Here is a 26,908-nt window from a genome sequence, read left to right as displayed (position 1 = left end):
CACTGTCCTGACTCCCAAGCCTGCCCCAAATATACTCCCCTCACACCAGCATGGCTCTGCTTTCGGTAGCGTTACTTGGTGTTCACAGGACCACATCTCCGCTGGGTTGTCGCTTGAGACAAGTTTTGTTGCTTTTTTCTCAAAGATATTTTGTTTCTAAAGTTCAGAGTATCAGCTACATGAGATGCTAATTTTGACATAAAGGTCTTGCCTGCCAGCCGCCTTCACGGGGAGATCTTGGGTTCCGTGTGCCATATCCCCTTGGGTCACTGACCTTTAGTCCTGATCCTGATGTCAGCCCAGAATCTGCGGGATCCAGACAGAGGGTGGTGTGGGCAGTGGCAGTGCAAGCTACACACACACACACACACACTTCCCCCTGCCTATGTGCTTCAGCTGCTCGCTAGAGTGAGAGGGGAGCTCAGTCACAGCCTGGCCGCTTCACTGGGACACCAAACGGGAGAGTTAATGTGGTTACTTTTGTGCCATGGAGCATCCCTGTCCCACTCGGAACTGTATTGATCCCCACCCCGCTCATTTCACACAGGCCACCCAGCCCATGTCAGATGAGCGGTATACCTCAGGCACTGCTGGCCAGGGCTGGATTCACACTCGTGCCCTCGTGGCGGAAAGCTCCGTCTCTCATTCTCTTGAGCCAGCCAGGCCCTCAGGCTGGGAATCTTTTACAGTCTGTGTATATTGTAGAGTAAGGAAAAGCAAGTGGGGATGTCAGAGAAGAGAGAAGTGAGATAAGAGTAACGGAATGAGACAGTTCTGAGAGGAGGAGAACGGCTGCCTCGGTCGGGGGTGTTGTTCACTGCTGCACTTTACTAATTAGTAATAATAATTAATAATCTTTCTCACATACACAAAGCCCACTCAGATTCCCCCCCAGGCTAAGTGCTCTAATAGCAACACTTTGCCTTTCTCTTCTGCCTCTCTCCCAGGGATCTCAAAGCACTTTCCTAATGAGCTGATTACACGCTCTGGTTAATTAGTGCCTGGCATCTCTTGGTTGGCTATCCTGGGATGCTTGCACACGTTGACGTGTGATGTGGGAAGCTGAACTGCTGCCCAGTGTCCTGCATTGGGAAAAATAGCCTCCCCCCTGCCCCTTTGTCTGTAGAAAGGGCTTTGTCTGCCTTTGGGATAAGGTTACACCAGAAGGAGTCATGTGAAAGGGTCTGTACAGTCTGTGTGCAGGTGTATGATGTGGATGTGTGTTGTCCTGTGTATGTATATGAAGTGTGTCTAGGTGTTTGAGGTGTCTCTGTGTGTAGGTGCATGGGGTGTGCATGTCTTTAGGATTTTGTATTTCCATGTCTAGGTGCCTAAGACATGTGTATGTCTCTGCGTACGTTGGGGTGTGTGTATCTATGGGTGTTTCCATGTCTATGGTTAAGAGCTGTTTCAGTGTCGAGGAATGTGGGCTTCTGGGTCTAGGTGTATGGGGCTGAGGGGGTTCTGGCAGTAGCTGTACTGGACATGTGTGTATGGGATTTTTCCATGTCTAGGTGTGTGGGACGTTTCCAGCGCTGGGGCTGTGTGAATTTTCTTCTGTATCTATATGAGTTTTTTTTTCCAGGTACATATTTCATTTTTTGTTAGCACAAAGGACACAGATTGGGAGTGCAGCAAAACATAAGGTACGACAATACCACAGGAACATCTGACCATCAAAGATACTGCATTGTGAAAAGAGGCATCAGAGTGGTGACTGTCTGGGAACAGGTCAGTCAGAGACATCTGAAAATCAGATCTCCTGTCCCAGCTTGCTTCATTCTACGTGGCATCTATTGAATTCTGGAGACTGTTTCAGTGTCTACGTGTTGTGGTTAGCGTCTAGGGGCTCAGTAACCACAACTGGGGCGAGATTTTCACACAAGTCCAGCACCTAAGCAGTTCTTGTTACTGTGTGTGTGTGTGTGTATGTGTGTGTGTGTTTGTTCTCTATTCTCAGTGGGAGCTGCCGGGTACTGGTCTCTTTAGAAAACTTGGCACTAGGTTGAATGGGGTTTGTGTATGTATGTTATGGTGTATGGGGAGTTGGTGTGTGCAAGAATCTGTGTCTAGAGGCACTTCCCTCTATGTGTAAATGTGTACACATTTCCTGGTGTGTATGTGTGTGTGTCTTGTGTTTAGGTGTATTTTCTAGTATCTGTGTGTGTATATGTTCATATGTGAGTGTGTGTTTGGGTGTATTTCTTGGTATGCATATGTCTGTGCAATGTATTTCTTGGTTGATGTTGACTCTGGGTATGTCTACACTGCAATTAAAAATGCAGCGGGCCCATGCCAGCTGACTCGGGCTCATGGGGCTTGGTCTAAGCGGCTGTTTAATTGTGACATAGGCTTAGGGTGGATCAACACTGCAAGGTTGGAGGGGCCCAGAGCTCAGGCTGCAGCCTGAGCCCAAACGTCTACACTGCAATTAAACAGCAGCCAAACCTGATCCCCGCAAGCCCAAGTCAGTTGGCACAGGCCAGCTGCAGGTGTCTAGTTGCAGTGTAGACAGACCTTCCGTGTCAAGGTGTAACCTCATGGTGTGCATGTGCTCTGTGTGCACACTGCTCAGCTTCACTATTTATGTCAGGCTCACATATACCCCAGCTGCCCACTAGCCTGGAGTTTTCTTCATCAGTTGTTCCTGACAATGTGGTGGTTATAAAAGTCTTTATTTCATATTTCCTTTAGCTCTGTTTAAAAGAGGTGAGCCCCAGGGAGGCAGATTGAGAACTCCCTGTGCATATGTCGGAGGTGAACCCCTTAGCCTACTTGTTGGGTGTGTAATTGTGAAAGGCAGAATGTGTGTGCAGCTTCCTGCGTGTGTTACCTTGCCTGTTGTGTGACTGTGTGGCAGATGTTGAGTACACTGTGGTAATTGTGAGATGTGTGTTTGGTTTTGAGTGGAGTACATTTCTGTTAAACGTGGTGTAAGCTGAGTACCGGTGCACAGCTTATTGTTACACACTGTGGGTTGAGGATTTGTGTGTCTATAGATTTCTCTAGTAAATGTCCATAGTCTGTAGGGGGAAGTGTGTGTGTGTGTGAGAGAGAGAGAGAGAGAGAAAAATTCAGTAGCACAATTTGGGAGAGGGTGAAAGGAAGAGGAATATGCATATGGATTTCAGTACCACATTAGCGGTTGTAGGGACTGATGCATTTGTAGGTGCCTTGGTATTGTTTGCGCAGTGGAGTGTTTCCACACCTGTACTGAGTGGGTGTACGTTTCCATAGTACCCTCTGGTGTTTAAGGGTGACGGTAGCAAGGAGGGTTGTACGCAGGTAAAGATATGGTCACATGAGGACATGGGAAGAAGAGGCTGCAGACATCGTTCAGCCATTTTTTTGTGGACAATAAAATGGATTAAAAAATGAAGCAGGAAGCATTCCACTTAATCCTAGTGCAAATTAACTAGCCAAATTTGTGTCATGTCTTCTTTAGAAGATAACAGCCTACTGCTGCCACTAGCTAATGGTACTACTCCCTTGCTCAAGTGGCAGACGCCTTTGCTACAAGTCTGATTGTTGTAAGTTCAAACATTGCTGATGACCCATGTGTCTGGTTAACAACTGGTGGCGCCATCTGTTCTTCTGAAGTAAAATCTGGGTCAGCTCCACTTCTGGTCTGGAATACAACCATAAAGATTGGTGCACCGAGCCAGGGCCTTGTCTTTTAAGTGGTTTCTGATTTTCTTAAAGGATTCACTGTTATTACATTTTACACATTTGTGCAAATTAGTCTGAGGCATTTTTTGCACTGTTTTTAACGTACTTTGGTTTCCAAAGTGGAGTTGATTTGGGATTAGCCCACACTGGGGTCTGATTGATATGCTAGTTAAAATAAAATGTCATAATCTGTAGACTGAGGGCAAAAGTTTCAAAAGCACATGAAGGATTTAGGAGCCTAAGCGCCACTTTCAAAAATGGTTTGGGCACTTAACAGCTGTAGTCTCTTTGAAAGTCAGTGGGATGTAGGTGCCTAAGTGCCTGTCCCTTTTGAAAATGGGATTTAGACATCTAAATCACTTAGGCTTTGCAATGCTGAGCAGAGCAATAGCTGAATACCTTTTAAAACCTGGGCCTGAGACTCCTAAGTGGAGGTAGTTGGAAGTTCTTCAACAAAAAGCTTTTCTGCTGGAAAATGCCAGTTCATCAAAACCAAAACATTTTGTGGGAACGTACTGGACACTGCCGAATGAAACCGCCATCCCAGAATAGCCAGTGGCTAGGGGTTAGGGCACTGGGCGATCCAGTGTCAGGTCACTGCTCTGAACCAGTCCTTTTCAGTCTCTTCTGTTGGAGCTGTTCTGCTTTGTCTAAGTCATTACCATAAGTTTTCATTAATGGAGACAGACTGTACAGCCTTAGGGTTAGGGCAATGATGGGGGAGATCTAAGTTCTAGTCCCTGCTCTAAATCAGACAGACTAGGAACTTGAACCAGTGTCTGCATCCCATAGCGGTGTTCCAACCACAGGGCTATGGGCTATCGAAGGAAATGAACCCCTTTCTCTATGGCTTTTCATGCTACGTGCGGAAAGGTCTCGGTTTTGTCCTGACACAGAAAGAAAACAGTTTCTGAAACCTTGCAATTTTCTGTGACAGGAAATTCCTGTTTTCTGGCCAGCCCTATTCCAAAGTCAAGTAGGTGCTTTTGTAAATGTTACTCTGTAACTTCTTTGGAACAGGGATTGCCTTGTGATGTGCCTTTCACAGTGTGACACTGTGACTGGGGCTTAACACATCCCGTAGGTAGACAGTAGATAAAGTGCAAGATTGGAATTGGTGAGAACTGCTCACACTCACAGTCCAAATCCTTCACAGTGCAGTAGGGTTTCTCACATCCTGTCTCAAACCTCAGTGTTCTGTGTGGCTGTTGAACAGCTGCTGTGTCTCAACCCTGAGGTGGCTGAGTGGTCCCTGTGTGAGCACTTGGGGATCCAAGGTGCTAGAGAAACAGAAGATGTTGTCTTAGCTTTTAAATGGGTAGCTATAGCCACCCTGCTCAGGGACAGCGGTTATAAACGTAACAAGTCTAACTCCCCTTGAAACCAACACCAATGCTGGCCTGGCATTTTTACATACGACGCCGTTGGGAGGCCTAATTGCCCTCTGGTTTACACTGGGGTACATCAGGAGAATCCCACTGAAGCCAATGGAGTAACATGGGGTAAAACTGGGCATGAGAGGAGAATCAGGGCCACAGTCTCCAAAGAGAGGCCCCTTCCTATCTAGTCCAGCTGCTGTAGAATTGCTGCTGCTGGCATATTTGCTAGTGGTTGGTTGGATATTTCAGCCCTGACCTGTGTTTTTAATAAAATGATCATTACCCTGGCCAGCATATTCATCTTGCTCTCAAACAATTCCTCCGTATTGAGCTTCCAAGACAAGAAAGCTGGTGCAGTGACTTCTTACGGGAGCAGAACAAAAGAACCCCTCTTCCCAGGCACCAGGGATGCAGATATCCTCCCTCTTTCTCTGTCTTGTGTGCGGCGGGGGTGTGTGTGTGTGTCGCGCTCTCGCTCACTGATGTGAAGGTGCTGTGCGCAAAAGATCCACCCGGCCTGTGTCCACATGCCACATCTATGGGTCGATCAACTTTCCTGTAATAGCCTGAATAATTAATCCTTTGCACTTTTGTGGGGCCTTCCTTCTGCGGAGCTGTACCTCATTGACTTCAAAACAGCCCTGTTTCCACAAACACCAGCTCATCCTCCCCCCTCACCTGAGCCCAGCTCTCTCCTGCACTTTCATCTCTCTTCCCGTGATCTCACTGGGATCAGCTGAAGTGGTGGAGCTAATGCTTTAAACTGGAGTCAGGGGCGTGTGTGTGTGTGGGTGTCTCACTGAGGGGTTCCCACTTTTGCAGTTAGTTTGAATTTACTTGCTTGTCACCCTGCCCGGTAGTGCTGTTCCCCAGGAGTTGAGTGGCAGAGCAGGTAGTGAATAGGCTACTGTGTGTCGAGTTAGTTAGTTTGGGCAATGGCCCCCCCTTTTAACTGCCTTGTCTTGCTGTTTCAGTAGGAAAGTTTGTCTTTAGCCCCAGAGTTCCCAGCTGGCCACATTTTAGGGAATCAGAATAAATGCAAAATAAACAAACATGGTTCTGGCTAGAACATCTTGCAACCCCCTCCAGCGGCCCTGGTGAGAGTGTAGGCTAGTGGTTAGAGCTGGGGCTGGGGTGTCAGGACCCCTGGTTTCTGTGTCTGGTTCTAGGAGAAGGCCTGGGCCAGTGCTTGAGGCAAGAGAGAATTGGAAATTGGGGGTCTCGCCCCACCTCTGAGAGAGGAATAAGGGGGTCTAATGCAGAAACTGGGAGCCAGGATTCCTGGGTTCTGTTCCTGGCTTGTCAGTCTATCCTTGTGAAATAATTTTAGGCTCTAAATGATAGTCCATTAAGGTGTGAGAGAAGGGAGTGCCTCTTCGAGGTGTTTCAATTAATATTTTTTCTTAGCATTTCAGTGACAAGCCTGATCCAAAGCCCACTGAAGTCAATGGAATGAGTCACTTTGGCTTCAGCTGACTGTAGCTCACAACATTTCTTTCATTCTGAACTGAAACCCCAGCTGCCTAGCACTAGTGCAGGAGAGCCAGAGACTGAAACCCACTAAAGACACACACAGCGCTGCCCGGGGAGGGGAGGGGGGCAAGTGGGGCAATTTGCCCCAGGCCCCGCAGGGGCCCCCCAAGAATATAGTATTCTGTAGTATTGCAACTTTTTTTTTATGGAAGGGGCCCCCGAAATTGCTTTGCCCCAGGCCCCCGAATCCTCTGGGTGGCCCTGGACACACACAGTGAAACTTGCCGCCCTGAGCGGAGAGACTCGCAGATGCAGCGACAACCAAATGGGCGTGTGCACCCTAGCAGCCTAGCACAGAGAAAGAGGTTTTATCTGTGAGTACGTGACGTTTCTTGTGAGAGGTTCGCTTTAGTTTAATCTGAGTAGGAGATGCTGTGATACACACATAAAAACCCAAGCCCAAACCAGCAAACCACGGCGTGACAAAGGTCCATTTGTTCTGTGTGTGCTCAGGGGTGAAGAATGAACAGCCCCTCAGGACTAGTGGTCTGGGGCACCATTTCCCTCCTTTATTCTCTTTTCAAGAGGCCGTCAGGTTTCTGTGTTTCCGCATGGAGTGCTTCTCACAAAAGGGGAAAGGCTGGCAGCCAGCAGAGGCAGGGGAAGGGGTGGCTCTCTTTGGGTAGCTTGGAATCTTGGTTGCAGAGCACACAGGAGGGCATGTCTGATCCTTTGGGGTTCAGGAGAAGGGTGTCTACCCCATGTGCCCAGGGAATAATAGATGTTCAGGAGGAAAAGCTGCGTGGTGATCCCGAGTTAACTTAGAGGGAAAAGGGAGTGGCAACTGGCTTGAATTGTAGCTGTGGGTTGTGTGGCACAACTAGATCTTGTCTTGCACTGGGATGGGGGGTGGGGTGGAGGGGCTGTCTCTGCCCCTCCCCTGACTCATGTGGGGAGGGATTGGCTCTTGTCACTGTCCTGCCCCCTTTGCCTCTGCCCAGCACCAGTGGCAGGATAAGTGCAGGGGGAAGCTAACTCTGACGTGGTGTCAGGCTAGTCTTCTCTCACTGTCCCTGACCCAGATGTCTCCTCGGCTCTCTGTTGCAGACACATTGGAATGTTCCCTGGGATCTAGGGCCACCTCTTTCTCCTGAGGTTGCTTAACATGAGCCTGACCTGTCTAGCTAGCTTTGTGGTGCCCATCCCCGTGGTATCTGGGCCCTTTCCCATTGTACAGCAGCAGGCCCATGTACCTTGGTGGCTCTGCCCCCACCCCCTCCATATGTTGCCCCTTGTAGGAAAACAAGGCCAGGAATCTCCTGCCGTTGGCCCCTGACCTGCAGGGGCCCAGATGACACGACTGGTTTCCTCTTTGCGTGGCAGAGGTGTGTGCCCTCTGGTTAATACCAGCAGCGGCCTCTCTGTAACTGTCCCCGGGGTCCCACTGTAAACGAGGATCTTTGATCTCGGCTGGGTTCCTCCTAGTTAAATATTTCATCACGAAGGAATCCAAGCTGTGATACTGCGGCTTGTTTGATAGTGAAATTAATGAGAGGGAGACAGTTGTAGGCATCACACGTGATCTGGCAGGGGCTTTTCCTCTGCAGCCAGCAGCCATGGGGCGAGCCGCCTTCCTCTTTCCACTGCTTCCCTCTCTCCTCCTTCCGCTTTCTCCTTCTCTTGCTTTCTATTCCATTCTTTCTCCTCCTCCCCCCATTCTCTCTTTCAGTTATGTGCTCCCTCTCTCAATTCGTTTTTCTTTCTTCTATCTTCTCTCTCTCTCTCGCTCCTGCTTCTTTCTCTTCTGCAGCCCTTCCCCCTATTCTCTCATTTTCTCCCCCCCCACCACTTTTAGGCTGCTTTTGGGAATCTGATGATTCTGCTACTATAGCCAGCGGCAGCCAAGTTTTGCACAGCATCATCCTCTGCAGTCCATACACCCCGATAAAAGCTACCAACGTGGGTTGAGCCAGCCAGGCCTGGCCATTTCCTCACTCCTCCAGTGGGCAGATATTTCCCTCTGTCATTCCCTCTTCCATCTGATTAAATCTCCACTTGGAGCCTCAGGACAGCCTCTGAGAAGTTGGAACTAACAGTCCTTATAATAGGCAGTGCAACAGCAGTCTTGCTGGCCTTGTGAACACCCAGAGGTGGGAATTAGGCCAACAGGCCGAGGCTGCTGCCTGATCCCATGTGGTCTGCAGCCTAAGCAGAGTTGGGAAGCCTCCAGGGTGAACCCAAGTGCTGATGGTTTTTCTCTCTCATTAAGGCCTGGTGCTGGGATTCTGCCCTTTGGATGAGATGTAAATCCAGGTCTTAATTCCTCATGGCCACTGAAGATCCCTTGGCACTTACCCCCCAGAGGAGACAAGGGTGTTATCTCTGGTGCCTTGGGCATTTGGGGAGGTTACCCTTTGCCTGAAATTTCCATGTTGTTTCAGTTGCACATGGGATTCTTTTTAATTTCCTGACCTAAATTGTTACATAACATTGCTTTGCGACTGTTACAAAGCTGTCATGTCCCATTTCAGAGGTGGCTGCCTCTCAGTGCTGGGCAGGTGATCTCTGTGCAGCTGTGGATGGTGCCACATCCCACCCCCGAGGTGGCTGCATCTCAGTGCTGGGCAGGTGATCTCTGTGCAGCTGTGGATGGTGCCACATCCCACCCCAAAGGTGGCTGCATCTCAATGCTGGGCAGATGATCTCTGTGCAGTATTGCTGTGCAGCTGTGACGAAGATGCTGCATCCCAGGAGTGGGTGCATGCCAGTGCTGGGTGAACTGCTATATAGGAACAGATTCCCTGCTGGTATAAATCAGTATAGCTCCACTGAGTTAAAAAAAGCTCTGCTGATTTACCCCATCTGGGGATATGGCCATACTCTGGAAGGTGTTCTGAGAAGCAGGATGTTATATAAATGTAAATTAATATCATTTATTTATTAATCTGATGAAAGTGACCTAGCCATGGTGCAGAGACGTTGTGTGGTAACTTAATTATGGCATCTGTAAGGCCATAAACACAGAGAGTGGAATTAAGAGGCACAAGCAAGAAAAGAAAGATTTTTTTCAGCTGTGATTTGCAGTTTGATGAAGAGCTGGTGAGACATGGGTGGGGGGTGATGCTGAAAGCAGGAGCTGCAGAGAGGAAGGCTCTTGCACTGAGATTGAATGGACTGAGTAGAGGCCAGTGCTAGATAACTGGAGGAAGCGGAGAGGGGAGTATAGGGAGACTGAGGCAGGCGGTACCAGGCCGTGGGAGCTGTGGAAGAGAAGGCATGGGGGAAACTGTGTGGAGAAACAGAATAGAGGCTGGGAAGTGAGGGGAGGGGAGGGTGAAGGTATGTCTTCACAGCAGAGTTAGTCTGAGTGCCCAGGGTAGCCTAGCCTGTGAGTGGTGTTACTGGAGGACGGAGGTGCAGTGGTACCTGGGGAAAGCAGGCTGAGGAGCTGGGGCTAGGGGCAGTTGCTTGATAAGCAGCCTGGGATGAGTTACCTGTCATCACAATGGCACTGAAATAGTTGCTGAGCACACTGGTTGAAAAAGCCTTCTGCCCGAAAATGTGCAATTGCAGTAATGCCTTGGCTCGAGCGCACGGTCCATGTTCTCCGCTCCTAGAGTTCATGTGCTGAATGCTGTGTGATCAGACCTGGCTGCTTCTCTCCCTCCTCTAAGCTGGAGGAGGTTTGGAATCAGCTTCGACGAGCTTAGAAACTGCAATGCCAGAGAAAAGCAACAGAAATTGTCTTGCCAATTAAAAGTGTGTATGCGCGTGGCGGGGGAGGGAGCAGGAGGGCACAGAGCCAAAGAACGAGGGCTTAGCGCTCCTCAGACCAGCTGCCACGGCGGTCCTCCCAGCTGGGCTGCCCTCGCGAGCTCAATTGCCCTTCAACCACAGTGGGATAAGCAGGAAACAAACCTGCCACCACATCCCAAAGCGCCATGGTTAGGGGTGGCCTTTCCTGCCCCAAATCAGAACTGCCACTTCCAAGGCAGCTAAGCTGTGCCCCTTCTCCATGGACACCCCCAGACCTCCCCTGCGGCAGCAGTGAAAGGGAGTGTGGCAGGGACATGCTCTCCCTCTTCGGGAGCCCCCTTTAATGCAGCTGTCTGTCTGTGTGTCTATCCATCTGTCCTCCAGCTCTGTCCTTCCCCATCTCCTCTCCCTCCCTCCCTTGCTCGATAAGAATCTGTCGGTGGAGTAGTGGCAGCAGCAGGCCTGTGCGCAGCCCCTGGCTGTGACGTTAATAGACCTCCTCTCTGGGGGACGCATTCGGTGCAAACCTGGACTCAATTCCCTTCCCTCACCCACCTTGTTCAGTCAGCACCATCCAGGAAGCCTGTGACTAGCTCTGGGTCACTCGCTTGTTCCCCAGCAGATCACAGACCTGGTATTTTCCATTCCTGTGTGAGGCCCCTTTCCTCCCCAGAGCGTACCGCTGAAGGAGGCCTGGTTAATCGGAGGCTGGAAATTCCCCTCCACCTGCAGGAAGGCAGTGGGTTCCAATGGTGAAAGCAGGGGCAGTGTATGCTGGTGATGAGAGCAGGGGGATTGGAAGGGAGGACTCCTGGCACTCGGTCTAGCGATTAGAGGTGTGGAGCTGGGGCTTTGGTTTTAGTTACGCTTTGTGTGAACTTGGGGGCGAATTTCTTTCCTTCTCTGTGGAATGGGGTTAATGATGCTGACCCACACGGTGGGGGGCAGCGATGCTGATGTTAGTAACTCACTCCGAGATCTGCAGATCAGCTGTGGGGTATGTTTGAATCCTAAACAGCACGGAGCAGCTGATCGGCCTCCCTGTGCTTTGGAGGTGGCTGTGGCTTTGAGCGCCAAAGCCTCCCCAGTGAGCATGAGGATGGAGATAGTCACGGCGCAGTCTCGGTCCCACTTCCGGAGGCCTGTAGTGCAGGTCATGGAGCTGCTACACATTTGGCACCAGCGGCCTGTTCCATCTCCTCTCCAGAAGCCTGAGTACCAGCCAGTGCTTGTGCAGGAACTTGAATTCTTGCCAAATGATTGCCGTGGGGGTTGAGACATACATTTCAGCAAGATCTGTGCAGAGAGGAGAGGACATGGTGCTAGCGCTGCACATTTCAGCACCAGGCAGGCACTCAGCCACAGCCACTGGCTGGGGTGGGTGAGGAGGAGAGTGGGAAGGGCCCAGAGCCCTAGGAGCAACAGAATCCTAGGAGGGTTGGGAGTAAATGTAACTATATATTAACTTGTCTTCTCGTCTCGTCTCGTTTTGGAGAACTGGGCTCTTTTGGGGCCCAGCCCAACTCTGTTGCCTGTGCTTAACTCAACACCAGGGATGAGGTTGACCCAATATCTCTGGGACAGGGTAATGTTCTCAAATGCAGAAAGACAGACCCAGTGCCCCCTCTCCCTCCTGCTTTTCTTTCTCCTCTCCCTCCTGCACTCTCCTGAGAGACTGCCTGGTTCAGGACAGCTCAGCAGAGGAGGAGGAAGATATCACAGCTTCAGCCTTGCTTGAACTGATGTTAATTTCACCTCTGAGCTCTCTGGTTCCCAGGGGAACTTCGCAGAAAGGTGGGGGATGTCTGAGACCTGGGATCTCTGGGTTAAGTTGCTGGTTCCCTGTCATCCCATCTCCTTGGCCCTGTCAGAATCCAATCAGAACCTTGGAAGAGTGACAAATGTCTGGAATTGCAGAGCGCTCCCAGGGGTCACTGTAGCCCTAATCACTTTTATCAATTCGGTGACCCCCTCATCCCCATAGACCTGGCTTCAAACTGGGGAGCTGCGCGAAACGATCAGCAGGGCTGGGCACTGAAGACCTGGGTAAGAACTGTGGCTGGGGTTGTTTGAAGCTAGACTCTGTAGGGTGGTGCTGTCCTATTGATTAAACTCCTTGGACAGCTGCCAGTTGCCTCGAGGATTAAATCAATACCGTTTGCAAAAGTAAAAGCTTCTTGGTGGAGACATAAAATATTTGAGTTTATTTTTTAATGATAAAACTTACAGATGAACCTTCGCGGAGACAACGCTCTCTGCTGCCAAGGGGATGGGGGAACAAGGTGGAGAGGGGGCGCCCAAAGCGGTCACCATGGAACCCCCAAAGGCCTCAGAGAGGTAATTATCCTGACCGTGGAACCAAAGAACAGCTGGGGAGGAGAGGAAGTTTCCAGCAGTGATTTTCAATGAGGTGGAGGTAGAATGATACATTGGTGGGGGGGGGGCGGGCTGTTGTCTTTAGTGCTCACAGTGGGGAGAGCCCTGCAGAGATACATTTGTATCTGCATCTGATCCGTGATCTGCAAATGTGCTTCGTGGTGGCTGTGAAGAGGATAGCTGCAGATGTGCAGGGCTCTAGAGAGGGGTTGGCAGGACAGGGAGGAGGCCAGTGCTAGGTGAGTGGAGAGTGACGGGAAAGGAGGGGAGAGATGCTGTTCCAAATGGCTGGAGCTGTGGAGAAGAGGTCCCTGCACCCACAGTGGGGAGTTTGGCTGGAAGGATCCAGCAAAGGGTAGGTACCTGAAGAGGAAGGTAGAGAGACTCACGGTCAGGTGGATGGAGTAAGACCACAGAGTGTGAACTAAATCTTGGTCCTGAAACGACCTGGGGAGCTTTGGAAGGGCTGTGTGCTAGGCTGACGCAGTGCGTGGGGCTGGAGGGCTGGGGTTCAGGGAGGTTGGAGAGCAGGGAGCTCACTCCCAGTGCTTGGGGTGGTGGCAGTGGGCACTGGGGGAGCAAGGACCCCATGAGACACTGTGCAGTTAGCCAAGCCGTGGGCCAGCTTCAGTAGTAGGGCTGGCCACTCTGGACCCAGCTTTGGCAGGCAGGGGCTCTCTGACCCGGGGGGGTGAAGCCGGGGATGCAGCTCTGTTTTTCGCCTGATGTTGTAAATTTCTCCCTCTGCCCTCAGAATTCAGACTGTCAGGGTGTGTCTACACTGCAGTGAGCCCCCCGCGGCTGGCCCATTTCAGCTGACTCGGGCTCAGGGCTGTTCAATTGCGGTGCAGACGTTTGGGCTCGGGCTGAAGCCCAGGCTCTAGGACCTGGCAAGGTGGGAAGCTGGTCTGAAAACACATCCAGAGCAAAGCCAAACTCTCCCTAGCAGGGTCACAGGGCCAAGCCGAGCGGAGCACCTCAGTAAGGAGCTAGCCTGGTGCTGAAATAGGCTCCTGCACAGAGGAGCTGCCCTTGCTGAATGCTGTTACACTGCAGTTTCTCAGGCCTCCCTGCCTGTGGGAACGTTGGCTGCTTGCTCTGTGTTTGCTGTTACATTTTGGTTTGTGTGCAACATCTCAGCTCTATATTGTCACACCAGAAGGAAGTGATTTTCCCAAGTCAGGATAACAGTGAGGAGTCCTGGTTCCAAGTTCCCTGCTCTAACCATGAGAGCCTGCTTCGCTCCCAGCTGGGAATGCAGCCCGGGAGTCTCTGCGTCCAGATCCCAGCTCTAACCACTAGTCAAGTGGTTCTTGACTTTTTACATACAGTGGCCCATTGTTTCAAGAGAAAAAGATTTCAGGACTCTCCCCCTAGCCTCTCTCCAAGCCAAACAGAAAGGGAAGATGGTCATGACCCCTCTGAACCTGTTAGCAACCTCCTGGCTGAAAACCCTAGACCTTATGCTGTCTTAACAAGCCACTTGCTGTGCTTGTCAGCTGTTATCCTCCTCCTGTCTTCTAGTTAGTGTGTCAAATACAATTCAGTGGCTTCATACAGCAGTTTCATTTCTTTTAAAGGATAAGCTGCTTTGGGTTTTTTCAAAAATAGTAAAAATAGAAAAGTAACTTTGTGTGTGTGCGCGTGAGTGAGTGAGAAGACCTGTTCCCCTCATCCCTGGGGTGCAACTGAATATGTTTTTTTTAAATGTATGTGTTTGATGTCTGTCTAATGCAGACTTTTAAAAACATTTTATAAGGGTCAATAGAAATAACCCCAGGAGCAATCAGGGCCGATACATGTGGCCTGTGGCACAGTCACGTAGATTGGTGTTGTCAAGTGATTAGAATAGGGAGGCAGGACCTCTGGGTTCTATTCCCAGCATTAGGAAAGGAGGAGCATATGAAAGGGGCTGACCAAAAGAATCCCTCCAGAAGTGGGAAAACTTATGAGACTTAACAACAGAGAGGACTTGCAAAGCCTGACCTGGGAGAGTTTGTGCCGTAAGTGATGTCTGATTCATTTCTGGCGAGTGGGATCTAGCGGTTAGGCTGTGGGAAGGGGACTGGAAGTCAGAATTCCTGATTTCCACCAGTGGATCTGGAAGGGAGTTGGTTCTCAGGGTTAGAGCAGAGGAGACTGGGGTTCTGCTCAGGAGTCTGGGGTTCTCTTTCTGGTTCTGCCACTTAGGCAGATCCCATCCCTCTCTGTGCCTCAGTTCCCCCATCTGTACAGTGGTACAGTGATAATACCAACCCACCTCCAGCCCAGTTTAGTTAATTCCTAGCTGAGTAAGGTGCATTACTAGCCCATTGTGGGATTAACTTTGGTTGTTATTAGCGTTCTTCCCACATACCCGTCCCCCACCACCCACCCTCAGAAGCTCACTCACCCCCCCCAAGACACAGGCCTGATCTTATCCCTCTCCACCGGCCAGTTTAAACCAAGCAATCCATCTCCCTTTGCCCACGAGCTCCACCGAACCCCTCCCTGGATGGAAAGGCGTCCCTCTGCATCGTAGACGTTGAGGGGAGTGGGGTGGGGAGCAGGGGCGGCTCTAGCTTTTTTGCCGCCCCAAGCATGGCAGTCAGGCAGCCTTTGGTGTCTTGCCTGCGGGAGGTCCCCGGTCCCACGGATTTGGTGGTGTGCTTGCGGAAGGTCCCCGGTCCCACAGCTTTGGCGTACCCGCCGCTGAATTGCTGCCGAATCCGTGGGACCAGTGGACCTCCCGCAGGCAAGCTGCTCAAGGCAGCCTGGCTGCTGCCTTCACAGCAACTGGTGGGCCACCCCGCGTGGCTTGCCGCCCCAGGCATGTGATTGGAGCACTGGTGCCTGGAGCCGCCGACGGTGGGGAGACTGAAGAGGAGAAGAAATCTGGTGGCACAATGGAGTGACTAACCCACTCTGGGAAGGAGCGTGGCATGGGGGGTGCTGTTGGGGAACAGAGCTCAGGGTGTTTGTTTAATGCAAAAGATTTAACTGATCTACAGAACTGGATGGCTCTGCTTTTCACCTTCCTTCTCCCTCCCTCTGTCTCTCTTGCCCTGCATGTTCCTAGCCCTCTCTCCTCCAACTTCTCCGGTATCGGATCCACTCCCACAGGCCACTGATTCAGGCCTTTTTCCCCTACAAACCAATCGATCAACAGGAAGGGCCTGCAAAAAGCTCCATTTCTCAGCAGCTGACAGTGCTAGTTCTGGGAGAAGGAGCCCACGGAAGTCCAAGCTTCCAGGCCCCCCTGCCGCGAACTGGGCCAGCCCCATATTCCAACAGCTGCTGCTCGGCTTTCTTCCACGGTGTTTAGCTCAGTTGCTGAGGTCAGTTTAACCCCTTTTATGTGGCGCTGCAGCATTGGATGGGGCTTGAAAGGAGACCTGCTGGATGCTTGAGACGGGGGCCAGAAGCACATGCATACTGCATCCCAAGCATGCTCAGAAGCTTCCCTAGATAAGGCTCTGAACCCCACCCCCACCCCCTTACAGCAAAAACATCTGGAGAGGGGAAGTGATTTGCTCATGGTCACACAGGCAGTTAGTGGCAGAGCCAGGAATGGAGTTCAGTTCCCTGCTCTGACCCCTAGATTCCCCTCCAAAAGTCAGGTACAGACCCCATCTCCCCTGACACCCAGTCCTGGGCAGGAGGTCAGACTAGATGATCATAATGGTCCCTTCTGACCTTAAAGTCTATGAGTTCATGCTTCCTTTAGCAAACAGCAGCTCGCTCTACTCACTGGGCCAGATTCTGAGCACAGCTCTGCCTGTGTAAATCCAGAATAACAGCACCACCATCAGTGGGGCTACTCCAGATTTATATTGGTGTAACTGAAAGTCGAATTTGGCTTATTGCTTATCATTAAGGCTAAGTGTTAGTCACAGGTATTTTTAGTAAAAGTCAGGGCAGTCAACCAAAATTCATAGCCCAAGACATGCCCATGACTTTTACTATAAATACCCCTGACTAAAACATAGCAGCTCCTGAGACCCCGGGGTGCCGCTGCTCTGAGGGACCCCGGGGACTGACAGCTATCCCCAGCAGTGGCAGTGGGGGCTGACTGCCCCCAGCTGCTCAGAGGCCCTGAGGACCACTGATCTGACTGGTGCTCTGGCGGTCCCAGGAGCAGCTGCCAAGGCTGCTCCAGTAGTGGCCCGTGTCATAGCTTTCCTACTCAGATCTGAACCTTAGAGTTCAGAAAATAAGATGCTAGCATGAAACCCCCAAGCTTAATTACCAGCTTAGATCTGATATCGCTGCCACCAGACAGGAATTCCAGTGCCTGCCTCACTCTGGTCTCCCCAAAACCTTCCCTGGGGGACCCCAAGACTCAGATGCCCTGAGTCTCACAACAAAGGGAAATAACCCACTTCCCTTCTCCCTCTTTACCTCCTCCCAGGCTTCCCCTCCCTGGGTTACCCTGGAAGATTACTGTACTTAAACTCCTTGAATTACAAAACAGAGAGGAAAATTCACCTTCCCCCCTCCTTCTTTTCCCTCCCACCAATTCCCTGGTGAGCTGCAGGCTCAATCCCCCTGAGCCTCCACTAGGAAAAAATCGAACAGGTCTTAAAAAGAAAGCTTTATATAAAAAGAAAGAAAAAGACATAAAAATGGTCTCTGTATCAAGAAGACGATATACAGGGTCAATTGCTTAAAAGAAAACATGAATAAACAGCCTTATTCAAAAAGAAATACAATTTAAAACATTCCAGCAACTACACACATGTAAATACAAAAAAACAATATAAGCCTATTGTTTTTCTACCTTTCTACTCACAACTTGGAACCAGAAGATTAGAAAAGCCTGGAGGTAGAGAGATCCTCTCTCAGAGCCGAGAGAGCACTAGAGCTGAACAAAGAACCCACACCCAAAAACTCCCTCCCTGAGCTTTGAAAAATTCGGTTTCCTGATTGGTCCTCTGGTCAGGTGTTTGGTTCCCTTTGTTAACCCTTTACAGGTAAAAGAAACATTAACCCTTAGCTATCTGTTTATGACAGCCCGTGTGTCTGCCCACAGGACCGCTCCAGCAGCTACCCAAGCAGCTGGCCCTGGGGTCCGCCCCAGCAGCTGCAGAACTTCCGGAGGTCCCAGAAAGTCACAGAATCCGTGACAGAGTCGTAGCCTTACCCACCATGTCTGAAAAGTGCTCACCCCTGCCTGGTTTGGCAGCTGAGGCATTATGGGATAGCTGTCTGGATTGTCCCAGAATGCACTGGTTGTAGGCATGGCTGTGCAATAGGGAAGGTGTGGTTGTGTCTCAAGAATAGGACTCTAGGTGATGTTAGCTGAATACAGCAAAACTTGGTTGCACCAAACAACTTGAACTGCATAATGGCTTATTAACAGGATCGGATGCTCTTAACTCTGGTGCTTTGCTCTCACATGCACAAAGTGAAATTGACCAACAGCAGAGTTGGAGTGTCAGCTGGAAGTGGGGGAGTTCTTCCCCTGCTGCACAGAGTGGGGGATCATCCATCAGGGTTAAGCAGGTGGATCCTTGGGATTAGGACCCTATGGAGTGGTCTGACAGGGCTCAGCACACCAACGAGCTGTCCTTGGGTTGAATGGAACAGCGAGGTAGGCTAGGGAGAGACCTGAAGGCTGGGTGGATCAGGGCCCTGGAGACTCCATCTGCCCCTGTAGCTGATTACAGGAATTGGGGAGACATGGGTATTTCTGACTGCAGACACCCTTGGACAGGCATGATCCTGCACAGACTGCAGTGCCCTTGAGAGAGTGGGACTCTAGTCATCAAGGCATAGGGCCCTCCTTGTTCCTGGCCCTCACAGGGGGCCAACCCAAGAGCTGAGCTTTCCTTGACTCTGCTGCACTCCTTTTGAATACATGATTTTAGCTACTATCATAGCAAACTGCATTGTTCTTGCTCTGGAGCAGCACCTGCCTGAAGAAGACAAGACCCCGATGTCAGAACGACTGGTGAGTGTGGGCATCTTTCTTTCTTATCTGGATTTACCTAAGTTCTCCAATACTTAGTGTGATGAGTTTCCCCCGGGGTGCTACCTGGAACTGGAGTACCACCGAGCCCCCTGGCCCACCAGCCTGAGCTTCCTTTTACACTGCACTGCTGTGACAAGCCGCAAAGCCCTGCAGCCTGCACTTTCACCAGCATACATACGGGTGGGACACACCCAGCTGCAGTTACATGCAGGTTCTCTGACTAGCCCCTGCATAGGAAGGCTACAGCTAAGGCAGCTCCCTAGGCATGCACCCCCTCTGGAGTATAAACCCAAAATTAGACCATCTTGTGCAGCACAGGAAACTGTACAGCGTAAGCTCATAAAATTCATCCCCTCCCTCAATGTGGAGAGGAATATGCAACAGCCTTCCACTTGAGTTACGATTCCTACACCCCTCACTCCAACTCACTAGTTAGATAGAGCAAAAACAAGTTTATTACCTACAAAAGATAGATTTTAAGTGATTATAAGGGATTACCTAGCAAATAAACAAAAAACTGCAAACTAAGCTTAATATACTAGATAGATTGGATATGAATTAGCAGATTCTCACCCTAAGAAATGATACAAGCAGGCTGCAGAGTCTTAAGGGGCAAGCTGCACTTGCTTTACAGGTTGGAATCATCAGGTGTTTCATTCACGGGCTAGAAATCCCTGTAGCCTGGGTCCAGCACTTCCCCCAGTTCAGTCTTTGTTCCTCAGGTGTTTCCAGGAGTTTTCCTGTGTGGGGAGTGAAGAACATCTGATGATGTCACTCCCCGCTTTATATAGCTTTTGCAGATGGCAGGAACCCTTTGTTTCAAAGCTTGGTTCCCAGACCAGTCCATGGAAAAATACTGACATCCCAAGATGGAGTCCAGCACCATATGGCCTGGTCACATGTTCCTGTAGAGTCAAAGCAATGATTGCTCCCAGGCTGTTTGGAGTGTTCTCTGGAAGGCTCCTCACCAGGGGAGAGATCAGCTTCTCCTAAGGCACGGTTCTCAAACTAGGGGTCAGGACCCCTTGGGGGTTACAAGATTATCACATGGGGAGGTCACAAGCTGTCAGCCCCCACCCTAAGCCCCACTTTGCCTCCAGCATTGATAATGGTGTTAAATATAATAAAAAGTGTTTTCAAGTTGTAAGGGGGGGGGTCACACTTAGAGGCTTGCTGTGTGAAAGGGGTCACCAGTACAGAAGTTTGAGAACCACTGTCCTGAGGCCTGTTGTTTTTTCCTAATGGCCCATTGCACTGAACAGGCCCTTCCCCACCCACTATCTAGACTGAAAGCATCTTCTCTAGTGGGCGTTATCCAGGTGTAACTACATTTGAAATTTAGATACATAGTCAATATTAATAACTTCAGATACAAAAATGATATGCATACAAATAAGAGTCATATTCAGCAAACCATAAATTTTCCAATGACATCTCACATGACATATCTTGCATACAATACATCATAATGTCTGTGGCAAATTGCCAGCACTATTTTGATGGGTCTCACACTTTCTCTTCTTTGGGGGGCAGGGGTTCAGGGCACCATTTCTTGCCCCTGCAGTGGAATGTTAACTGCCCCACTAGTGTCCTAGTGGAGAGGGAGGGACCTGGGCCCACCCTCTACTCCAGGTCCCAGCCCAGGGGCCCTGAGGATAGTGGTAAACCATTTGAACTGACACTTCCTTCCACTGGGCTACTTCTCCCTCCTGCCCTTCAGCTGGTGGAGGCGGGGGGCTTCCTGCCCTCCCTCTGCACAAGCCAGGTGCCCCTTTACCTAGGGTCTTGGACTTCTTAGCTGACCACAACACTTCTCCAGACTGTTCTTTGCTCCAACTCCCATACTGCCTGATTGAAGCAGGAGTTTTTATCATGTGACTGGCTTCAGGTGCTCTAATTAATCTATAGCAAACTTTCTCCCCCTTACAGGGAATAAGGCTCCCTTCTAACCCTCTCCTGCTGCCCTCTGGCCGTGCTGTATCACGTCATAATCATATAACATTTCACTGTGAAGAATATGGGGTGCAGTGTCAGGTGCAGGTCTTATGTATATTGGGACATTGACCAGAATAACGCCCCATCTGGACACTTTTATTCTGGAGTATCTTTGTCCACACAGAGTTATTCCCGAATAGCTATTGCATTTTAAATTCACACCCTCTGTTATTCTGGGGTAACTTCCCCATGCATCTGAGCCCTTAGAGCGCTGCACCAGAGTGGGCTGCCTTTACATCCCCCTTTGTAGCTGTCCTCTTTATGTCTTGCTTTCTGCCCTTATGCTGGGAGCTGGGACAGTGGCATATGCCTCCCACACAACTGCTTCAGTTCCTTTCTCCCACCGGACCCTGGCTGCGTTCTCTCTGCAGGAGCTTGTCCTAGATTCCTCCCTACTCAGGCCATGAAAATCTGAGCCAGCCTGGAATGCCTGGAAAGTGACAGCCGTTTCCATTCCGCTGGATTTGGGGCTTCTAGGAATCTTGGGGGTGGATTTTTGGTAATCTGTCAGTCTGTCCATCTCCATTCACCTCTCTCTCTCTCTCTCTTTGTACCCCAGACCACGTAGAGCTGGAACAAAACTGTTTTCTTGGAATTATTGTCATATCCATTCTGATATTCACACCACTCCCTCAGTCAGGGCCTCTTCTCTGTGGGAAGGGAGCATAGGCCAGTAGTCAGCACACAGAGAACCAGGGACTTCTGGGCTCTGTTCCTGCTCTGGGAAGAGAATGTTATCTAGTGGTTAGAGCAGGGTTCTGAGAACCAGGACTCCTCTGTTTCCTCCCTGCCACTTCACCATGGTGTGGCCTGAGGCAATTCCCTTCCCCTTTCTGTGCTTCAGTTTCCCTGCATCTCACAGTGGCTTGTGACTCAGGTTTTATGATTGACCTTCAAGTGCTTTGAGACCCTATAAAAGCCCCATGGATTGTTACTGTTTTCACTGTCTGCATTTCCCTCTCTCTCCCAGGATGACACGGAACCATATTTCATCGGAATCTTTTGTTTTGAGGCTGGAATTAAAATCATCGCCTTAGGGTTTGCTTTCCACAAAGGCTCCTATCTGAGGAATGGGTGGAATGTGATGGACTTTGTGGTGGTTCTTACAGGGTAAGTAGCTGCTTTTTATCCTCTCCATCTGTGTGTTGGTCACTTGCAGACCAGGGTACAAACAGTGATGTATTTTCTTGAACCGGCAGGCGGTAGAATGGCCTAGTGGTTGTCTGGTGGCTAAAGCAGTCCAGCCAGGAGTCAGAACACCAGGGTTCAATTCCCAGATTAGGGGGAAGTGGTGTCTAGTAATTAGAGTGGCTGCCAGATGGTTGGGACTTCAGTGTTCTGTTCTCATCTTTGCCTCTGTCCATATGGCCTTAGGCAGATCTGTGCGTCTCACTTTCCCAAAGCGGTTGTGAAGGTTAATGTGCGGATGAGGTTTTAGAAGCTGGGGAGTGGGACAGACAGGTTCAGTGGCATTATTAAAGCCTGAGGCTCTGTGCAATGGGTGGAGCTGGCCTGGCTGCATTTTCACTCTAGTCAGGTCCCCTGCTGCTTTGCAACCTGCGTTGGAAGTTCTAGGGCTGTGGAACAATGTCTTCTCTTGCCTAGTGCTGAGACATTATTCCTGCTGGGGTGGCTGCAGCTAAAGAGCTTTCATTCATCATAGATCCTCACTCCTAATGAGTGCTGGGACCACCTTTTAGCAGGCCTCGTTTGCCAACCGAACCCCACTGAGAGCTTGCAGAAGTTCTCTGCAGTTTAACTTCCCCACGGCTTCCTGCTTCTGTCCCTTTGTCACTGCCCCTCCGCGGGGGCTGTGGAATTGAAGGCTGATGCGTGTTGGAGTTGTTTCTTCATCTTTGAGCCTGTCGCACTGTTTCACTTGCCTAGTATTTCTCTGGATTTATCTGCTGGGCAGCTCTTGTGTTCGGATAACTCCTGGAGAAATAGCATTGTGTTTCCATTGTGTTGGCTTGTGTCATTTTCACTCTCGGGTTCTGCATGATGGTTGCCTGCTTGAAATTTTTTCTTCTCTCCATTCTTGAATATACAAAGTTTTGTGGTGAAGCAGAATACAACAATATTGCCTACTAGTCAGAGCAGCAGGCCTGGGGAGCCACGACTCTTGGATTCTGTTGGAATCAGGACTCCTGATTTTGTCCCAGTAGTGGGAAGATAGAGCTAGTAGTTAAATCAGGGTGGGGGTTGGGAGTCAAGACTCCTGGGTCCTGTCTTGCCACTGACTTGCTGTAGGAACTGGGGGCTTGTTGCTTCTCTGTGCTTCCCTTTTCTCTCACCTACTTTGTGCCATGGGAGGAAATGTTTATAAAGTACTTGCAGACACATGACCGTTGTGATCTTTCTAATATTTGTGGCGTGGTTTCCTTCTACACATTTCAGCTGGTGTCGCTCCAATACTGGTTGTTCTTTGCACAGTTTTGATTGTGCGTCTCTTGTGATGGTCACCATAATTGCTGCCTGGGCAACGTTTGCATTAACACTTTGAATGCCCTGCTGCGTGTGTGGCCTTTTGTTGTTCCCGGGTGTTTTTTGCATGTGATCTGTTCCTTAGCTGTTGATGTTATTTTGGGGGACACAGGAGTTGCTTTCCAGGCAGCAGGTGTCACTTCCTCTGTTACTTTATACCCTGGCTGTTGTCCAGGCAATATATTTTTAAGCAATAAGTTGAGACCACGAAGCAAGGGACTTAACTTGCACAGGAAGCAGGAGATCTCTTAGCATGGGGGATGCTGCTGAGATACAAAGGGGTTTGCGGAGGGAAATCAGCTGGCTCAGGGCATCTAGAATGGGCTGCTGCGCCTTCGCTCGAGATTGGCAGTTGAAACCCAGCCCTGGTTGGGAGGTGTGAAAGCTGTTATGCTCTGCTTGGTTGCATGATGTGATTTTGAGGGGGTTCTGTCCAATTCCCACTGACACTGGCAGCCTCAACAGAAAAGCCATGGAATGAATGGGTCACAGAGACCCCTCTCCCCTGCAGGGGGATCCCTCCAGGGCAGGACCCATGAACAGTCAGTGTCCTGGACCTCTCCCTAGCCCCAGAATTCACCCAGGGGTCCCACTGCATCCTGCCATTGCATTTGGAATCACCCCGGGTCTCCCCCTTACCTGAGACACCTGGCGCTTAGTTGCTCCTGCAACAGGGCCAACCCAAGTCCCAAGCTAAAGAGTTATCATTGGTATGGACCTTATTTGTGCAGCTGCCTGGGATGTCCCTTGCACCGTGCTGTGCCTGGGGTCACAGGCCTATGCTGTGGCCATGTTACCCTTTTGCCATCCCACTGCAATTCTCCATGCTGCATATCTCCCTGGGGACACATCCCGGTTGTGATGTGTGGGTCATTCCCCTCCCCTGGCATGCTGTGGGGATTTGTCCTGCACAAAGCAGCAAGGGTTAAGAGAAGACACAGAGGTCCAGGTCTTCAGCTAGTGTAAACCAGCATGTCTCCATTGAAGTCAGTGGTGTGATGAGAGTTTACATCAGCTGGGGATCTGGCCCAAAATCTGTTTGGTGATAAAGTTGTCCCTAGGAGACAGCACTGGCCTGCAGACTCTGTCTACACTAGGCATTGCAACAAGATGTTGCTTGAAAAGCTTTGATCTTCCAATGCCTTGTGTCCACATATGACACCTGGTCCAGATGTATGGGTGCAGTGGTTAGGGGCAACGCGTGGGATGGGGGCTGTTCTACGTGGCCCTGCTGACATGATGTTGTCAGCAATGTTCTTCATGGACAGGAAGCCTCAAGTTCTGCAGCTGCTACAGATCGTACAGTCCCCTATGCCCCCTTCCACAGCACAGCATGGAGATAACCGAAAGGCTCGAATCCCAGCCCCAGGGCTGGGCACAGAGGTGTTTCAGGAGTCGCAGAGGGCAGTGGCATGACCATGGTACTGAGGGCAGGGGGCACTGCACTTAAACACATTGTTCTGTCCTGAGCAGTGTTGCTGGGTGAGGGCTGAACGAGGCCAAGGACTGGGTGTGGAAATTGGCCTGGGGAAAAAGGCAGCCACGTCTGAAGAAACTCCCCACCCACTGACAGGTGGGGAGATGCATCAGATAAATGACTGGCTCCGTCTGAGTCACCCAGCTCCGGGACAGATGCTCCTGGGGCTGGGAGATCAGTCACCCACTCCAGCACTCAGAGGAAGGGCTACCCAAGCCCTCTGGCTGGGCAGTGTCGGACAGCTGAGGCTGGTAGAGAGGGGAAGCCAAGGGCAGTCAACACCCTTCATGACGAGAGATTAGTCAGTGTCGCCACTGAGAAGATCAAGGCTGCACAGTCCCAACCAGAGGCACTTCCAGTTCAGTAGGAACGTATCCTCTGCCCCTCCTTATCGCTCCTGGGCTCCCACTCGTCCCCACTCCTTGCTCCCCTCTTCCACTCGTTCCTGGCCTGGTGCGCCAGTGCCCGGCACCTTGTGCAGTCATTTATACCCCTGCAAAGGGCAGGGCAAACCCTGCTGGCCTGATCAGCCGTGTTTCACACCTGTGTGCAAATGGCCACACAGCGTCCTTTGTCTGTCTCACTTCCGTCCTCCCGCCGCCCCACTGCCACTCTCCTGCTTTCCCCCGAGTGCCTCTGCTCAACCAGCGGCTGTTCGAGAGCATCTGCATTGAAAAGGGAGTGAGTCCCTAGCGGCCTCCCCTGCTTCTGTTCCCACCCTCGCTTCTCGTCTAAACACTGGGGGCAGCATCTGGACTGAGGAGGTTGGACACCGGGTCTTGTCTCTGTCCAGACATCATTAATGACCTCATGGGAACAGGGTCGTTATGTGTCATCTGAAAGAGCATGGCCAACAGCACAGTGCCCCCTTCCGGCCTGCTGGAGCAGTGAGGTCAGCTGGGGTGACCAGATGAGATGAAGAAGGGGGGTGGTCCGCCGGCAGAGCAAAAAAAAATAAATCAGTGCTGCCGGTGGAGCGAAATATCGGGACAAATTGCGTCCCGACCAAAGGTCGGTCGGAACGCAGGACAAACACCCAAATATCGGGACGATCCCGGGTCACTCTAAGGTCAGCACTGGCTCCAAGAGGAGAGCGCCCCCTACTGAGTCACTCACCCGCTTCCTGCAGTACTCTGGGGTTCTGCGTGGGGCATTCACTGTGTCCCTAGTGTTCCTCTGAAGGGGGTGCTTGGAAAGTGAGCTGGCTCTGGGCAGAATAATAGACCTGCCAGGCACCTGCAGACCCTGCTTGAAAGGAAGCGAATCCCCCTGGGGTGGGGCACACACAGATTGTAACAAGCTGCAGAAAGCAGCAGCCGTCTGCTCTGCCTCTCCTTCCCTGGCCACCCGTGCAATGATGGCTGCTCCCTAAACACACTAGCTCCTGCAGGATGGGAAGATGGATTTCTGGGGTCCCCTTGGGCACGAGGCTATGGGGAGAGGGGCTGCTCTGCTCCGGCCCTCCCGTTTCCCAGGCTTGCTGGAGCTGCAGTGAGGGATCCCAGCCCAGCTCCTGAGAGAGGCCACCATTAGTGCTGCTGCAGTTTTGCTATGCTAATGGCTTCTTCCTCACCAGCGCGGGCGGGCGGGCGGGGAGCTGCAGGGGGGACTGGCAGGCAGGCCATGGAAATCTCCATAGCAGAGAGCTGGCTGCTGTGAGTGAGGGTCCTGGGGGCTGGAGATGCTGTCCTCAGCCCAGGAAGGGCTTGGGGTGGCAGAAGAAGGGAGCACATGGGATGGCTCCCAAATCTGAGCTTTCCTTGAGTTGGGGCTCAGATTGCTGGGGAAGCACCAATCCTCTCTCCCGCTCCTTTGTGTGGCCTCAGCTATAACAGCTCAGACCCACTAAGGGGTGTCAGAGCACAGCAACTCGTCTGAGTAAAGCGTGGGGCCCAGAGCCTGTGGCACAGACCAGGGAGTCCCCCTGGGCATGGGGCCAACAGAGTCAGGCTGCAGTGGGCCAACGGGGGGCACAATTCCCAGTGCCAAGGGTTCCCCACTGCACATTCCCTGCCCCCCCCCTCCCCAATGGAGCAACTCTAGGGGCTGATAGCAAGAGGTAATCTCAGGTGCTGTGACTGAATCACAGGAGCCCCTATCTAGGCCTGGTGTGAAATATCAGGAGCTGCCATGATTTGCTGGGGTGCGTGCGTGTGCGTGCGCGTGTGCATGTGTGCAGATATATCTGTGCATTATATGTAGAAGTATACATGTGTGCATGGTCCATGTGTATACACATGTACATGTATGTTAGTGAGGCAGTTCGATGTATGTGTATGTACACATAGGATTATTTATACAGCCCCAGTAGATGCTGGCCCTGATGGCTCCCCACCCCAAGGAGTG

General features: G+C 51.0%; 1 protein-coding gene across 1 annotated transcript in view; it reads left to right on the top strand.

The window, feature by feature from the left end:
• Positions 1–26,908, top strand: part of CACNA1A (calcium voltage-gated channel subunit alpha1 A) — a 148,377-nt gene that overhangs the window by 14,249 nt on the left and 107,220 nt on the right. Inside the window, exons 2-3 of the mRNA XM_075061097.1 lie at positions 18,480–18,585; positions 21,572–21,711. Of these exons, the coding sequence (XP_074917198.1) occupies positions 18,480–18,585; positions 21,572–21,711 (246 nt within the window). The remainder of the gene's footprint in view (positions 1–18,479; positions 18,586–21,571; positions 21,712–26,908) is intronic.

Source organism: Chelonoidis abingdonii, chromosome 26, assembly GCF_003597395.2.
Source record: "Chelonoidis abingdonii isolate Lonesome George chromosome 26, CheloAbing_2.0, whole genome shotgun sequence".
NCBI classification, from domain to species: domain Eukaryota; kingdom Metazoa; phylum Chordata; order Testudines; family Testudinidae; genus Chelonoidis; species Chelonoidis abingdonii.
The sequence above is the reverse complement of the archived record's forward strand: the minus strand, read 5'-3'. Positions and strand labels throughout refer to the sequence as shown.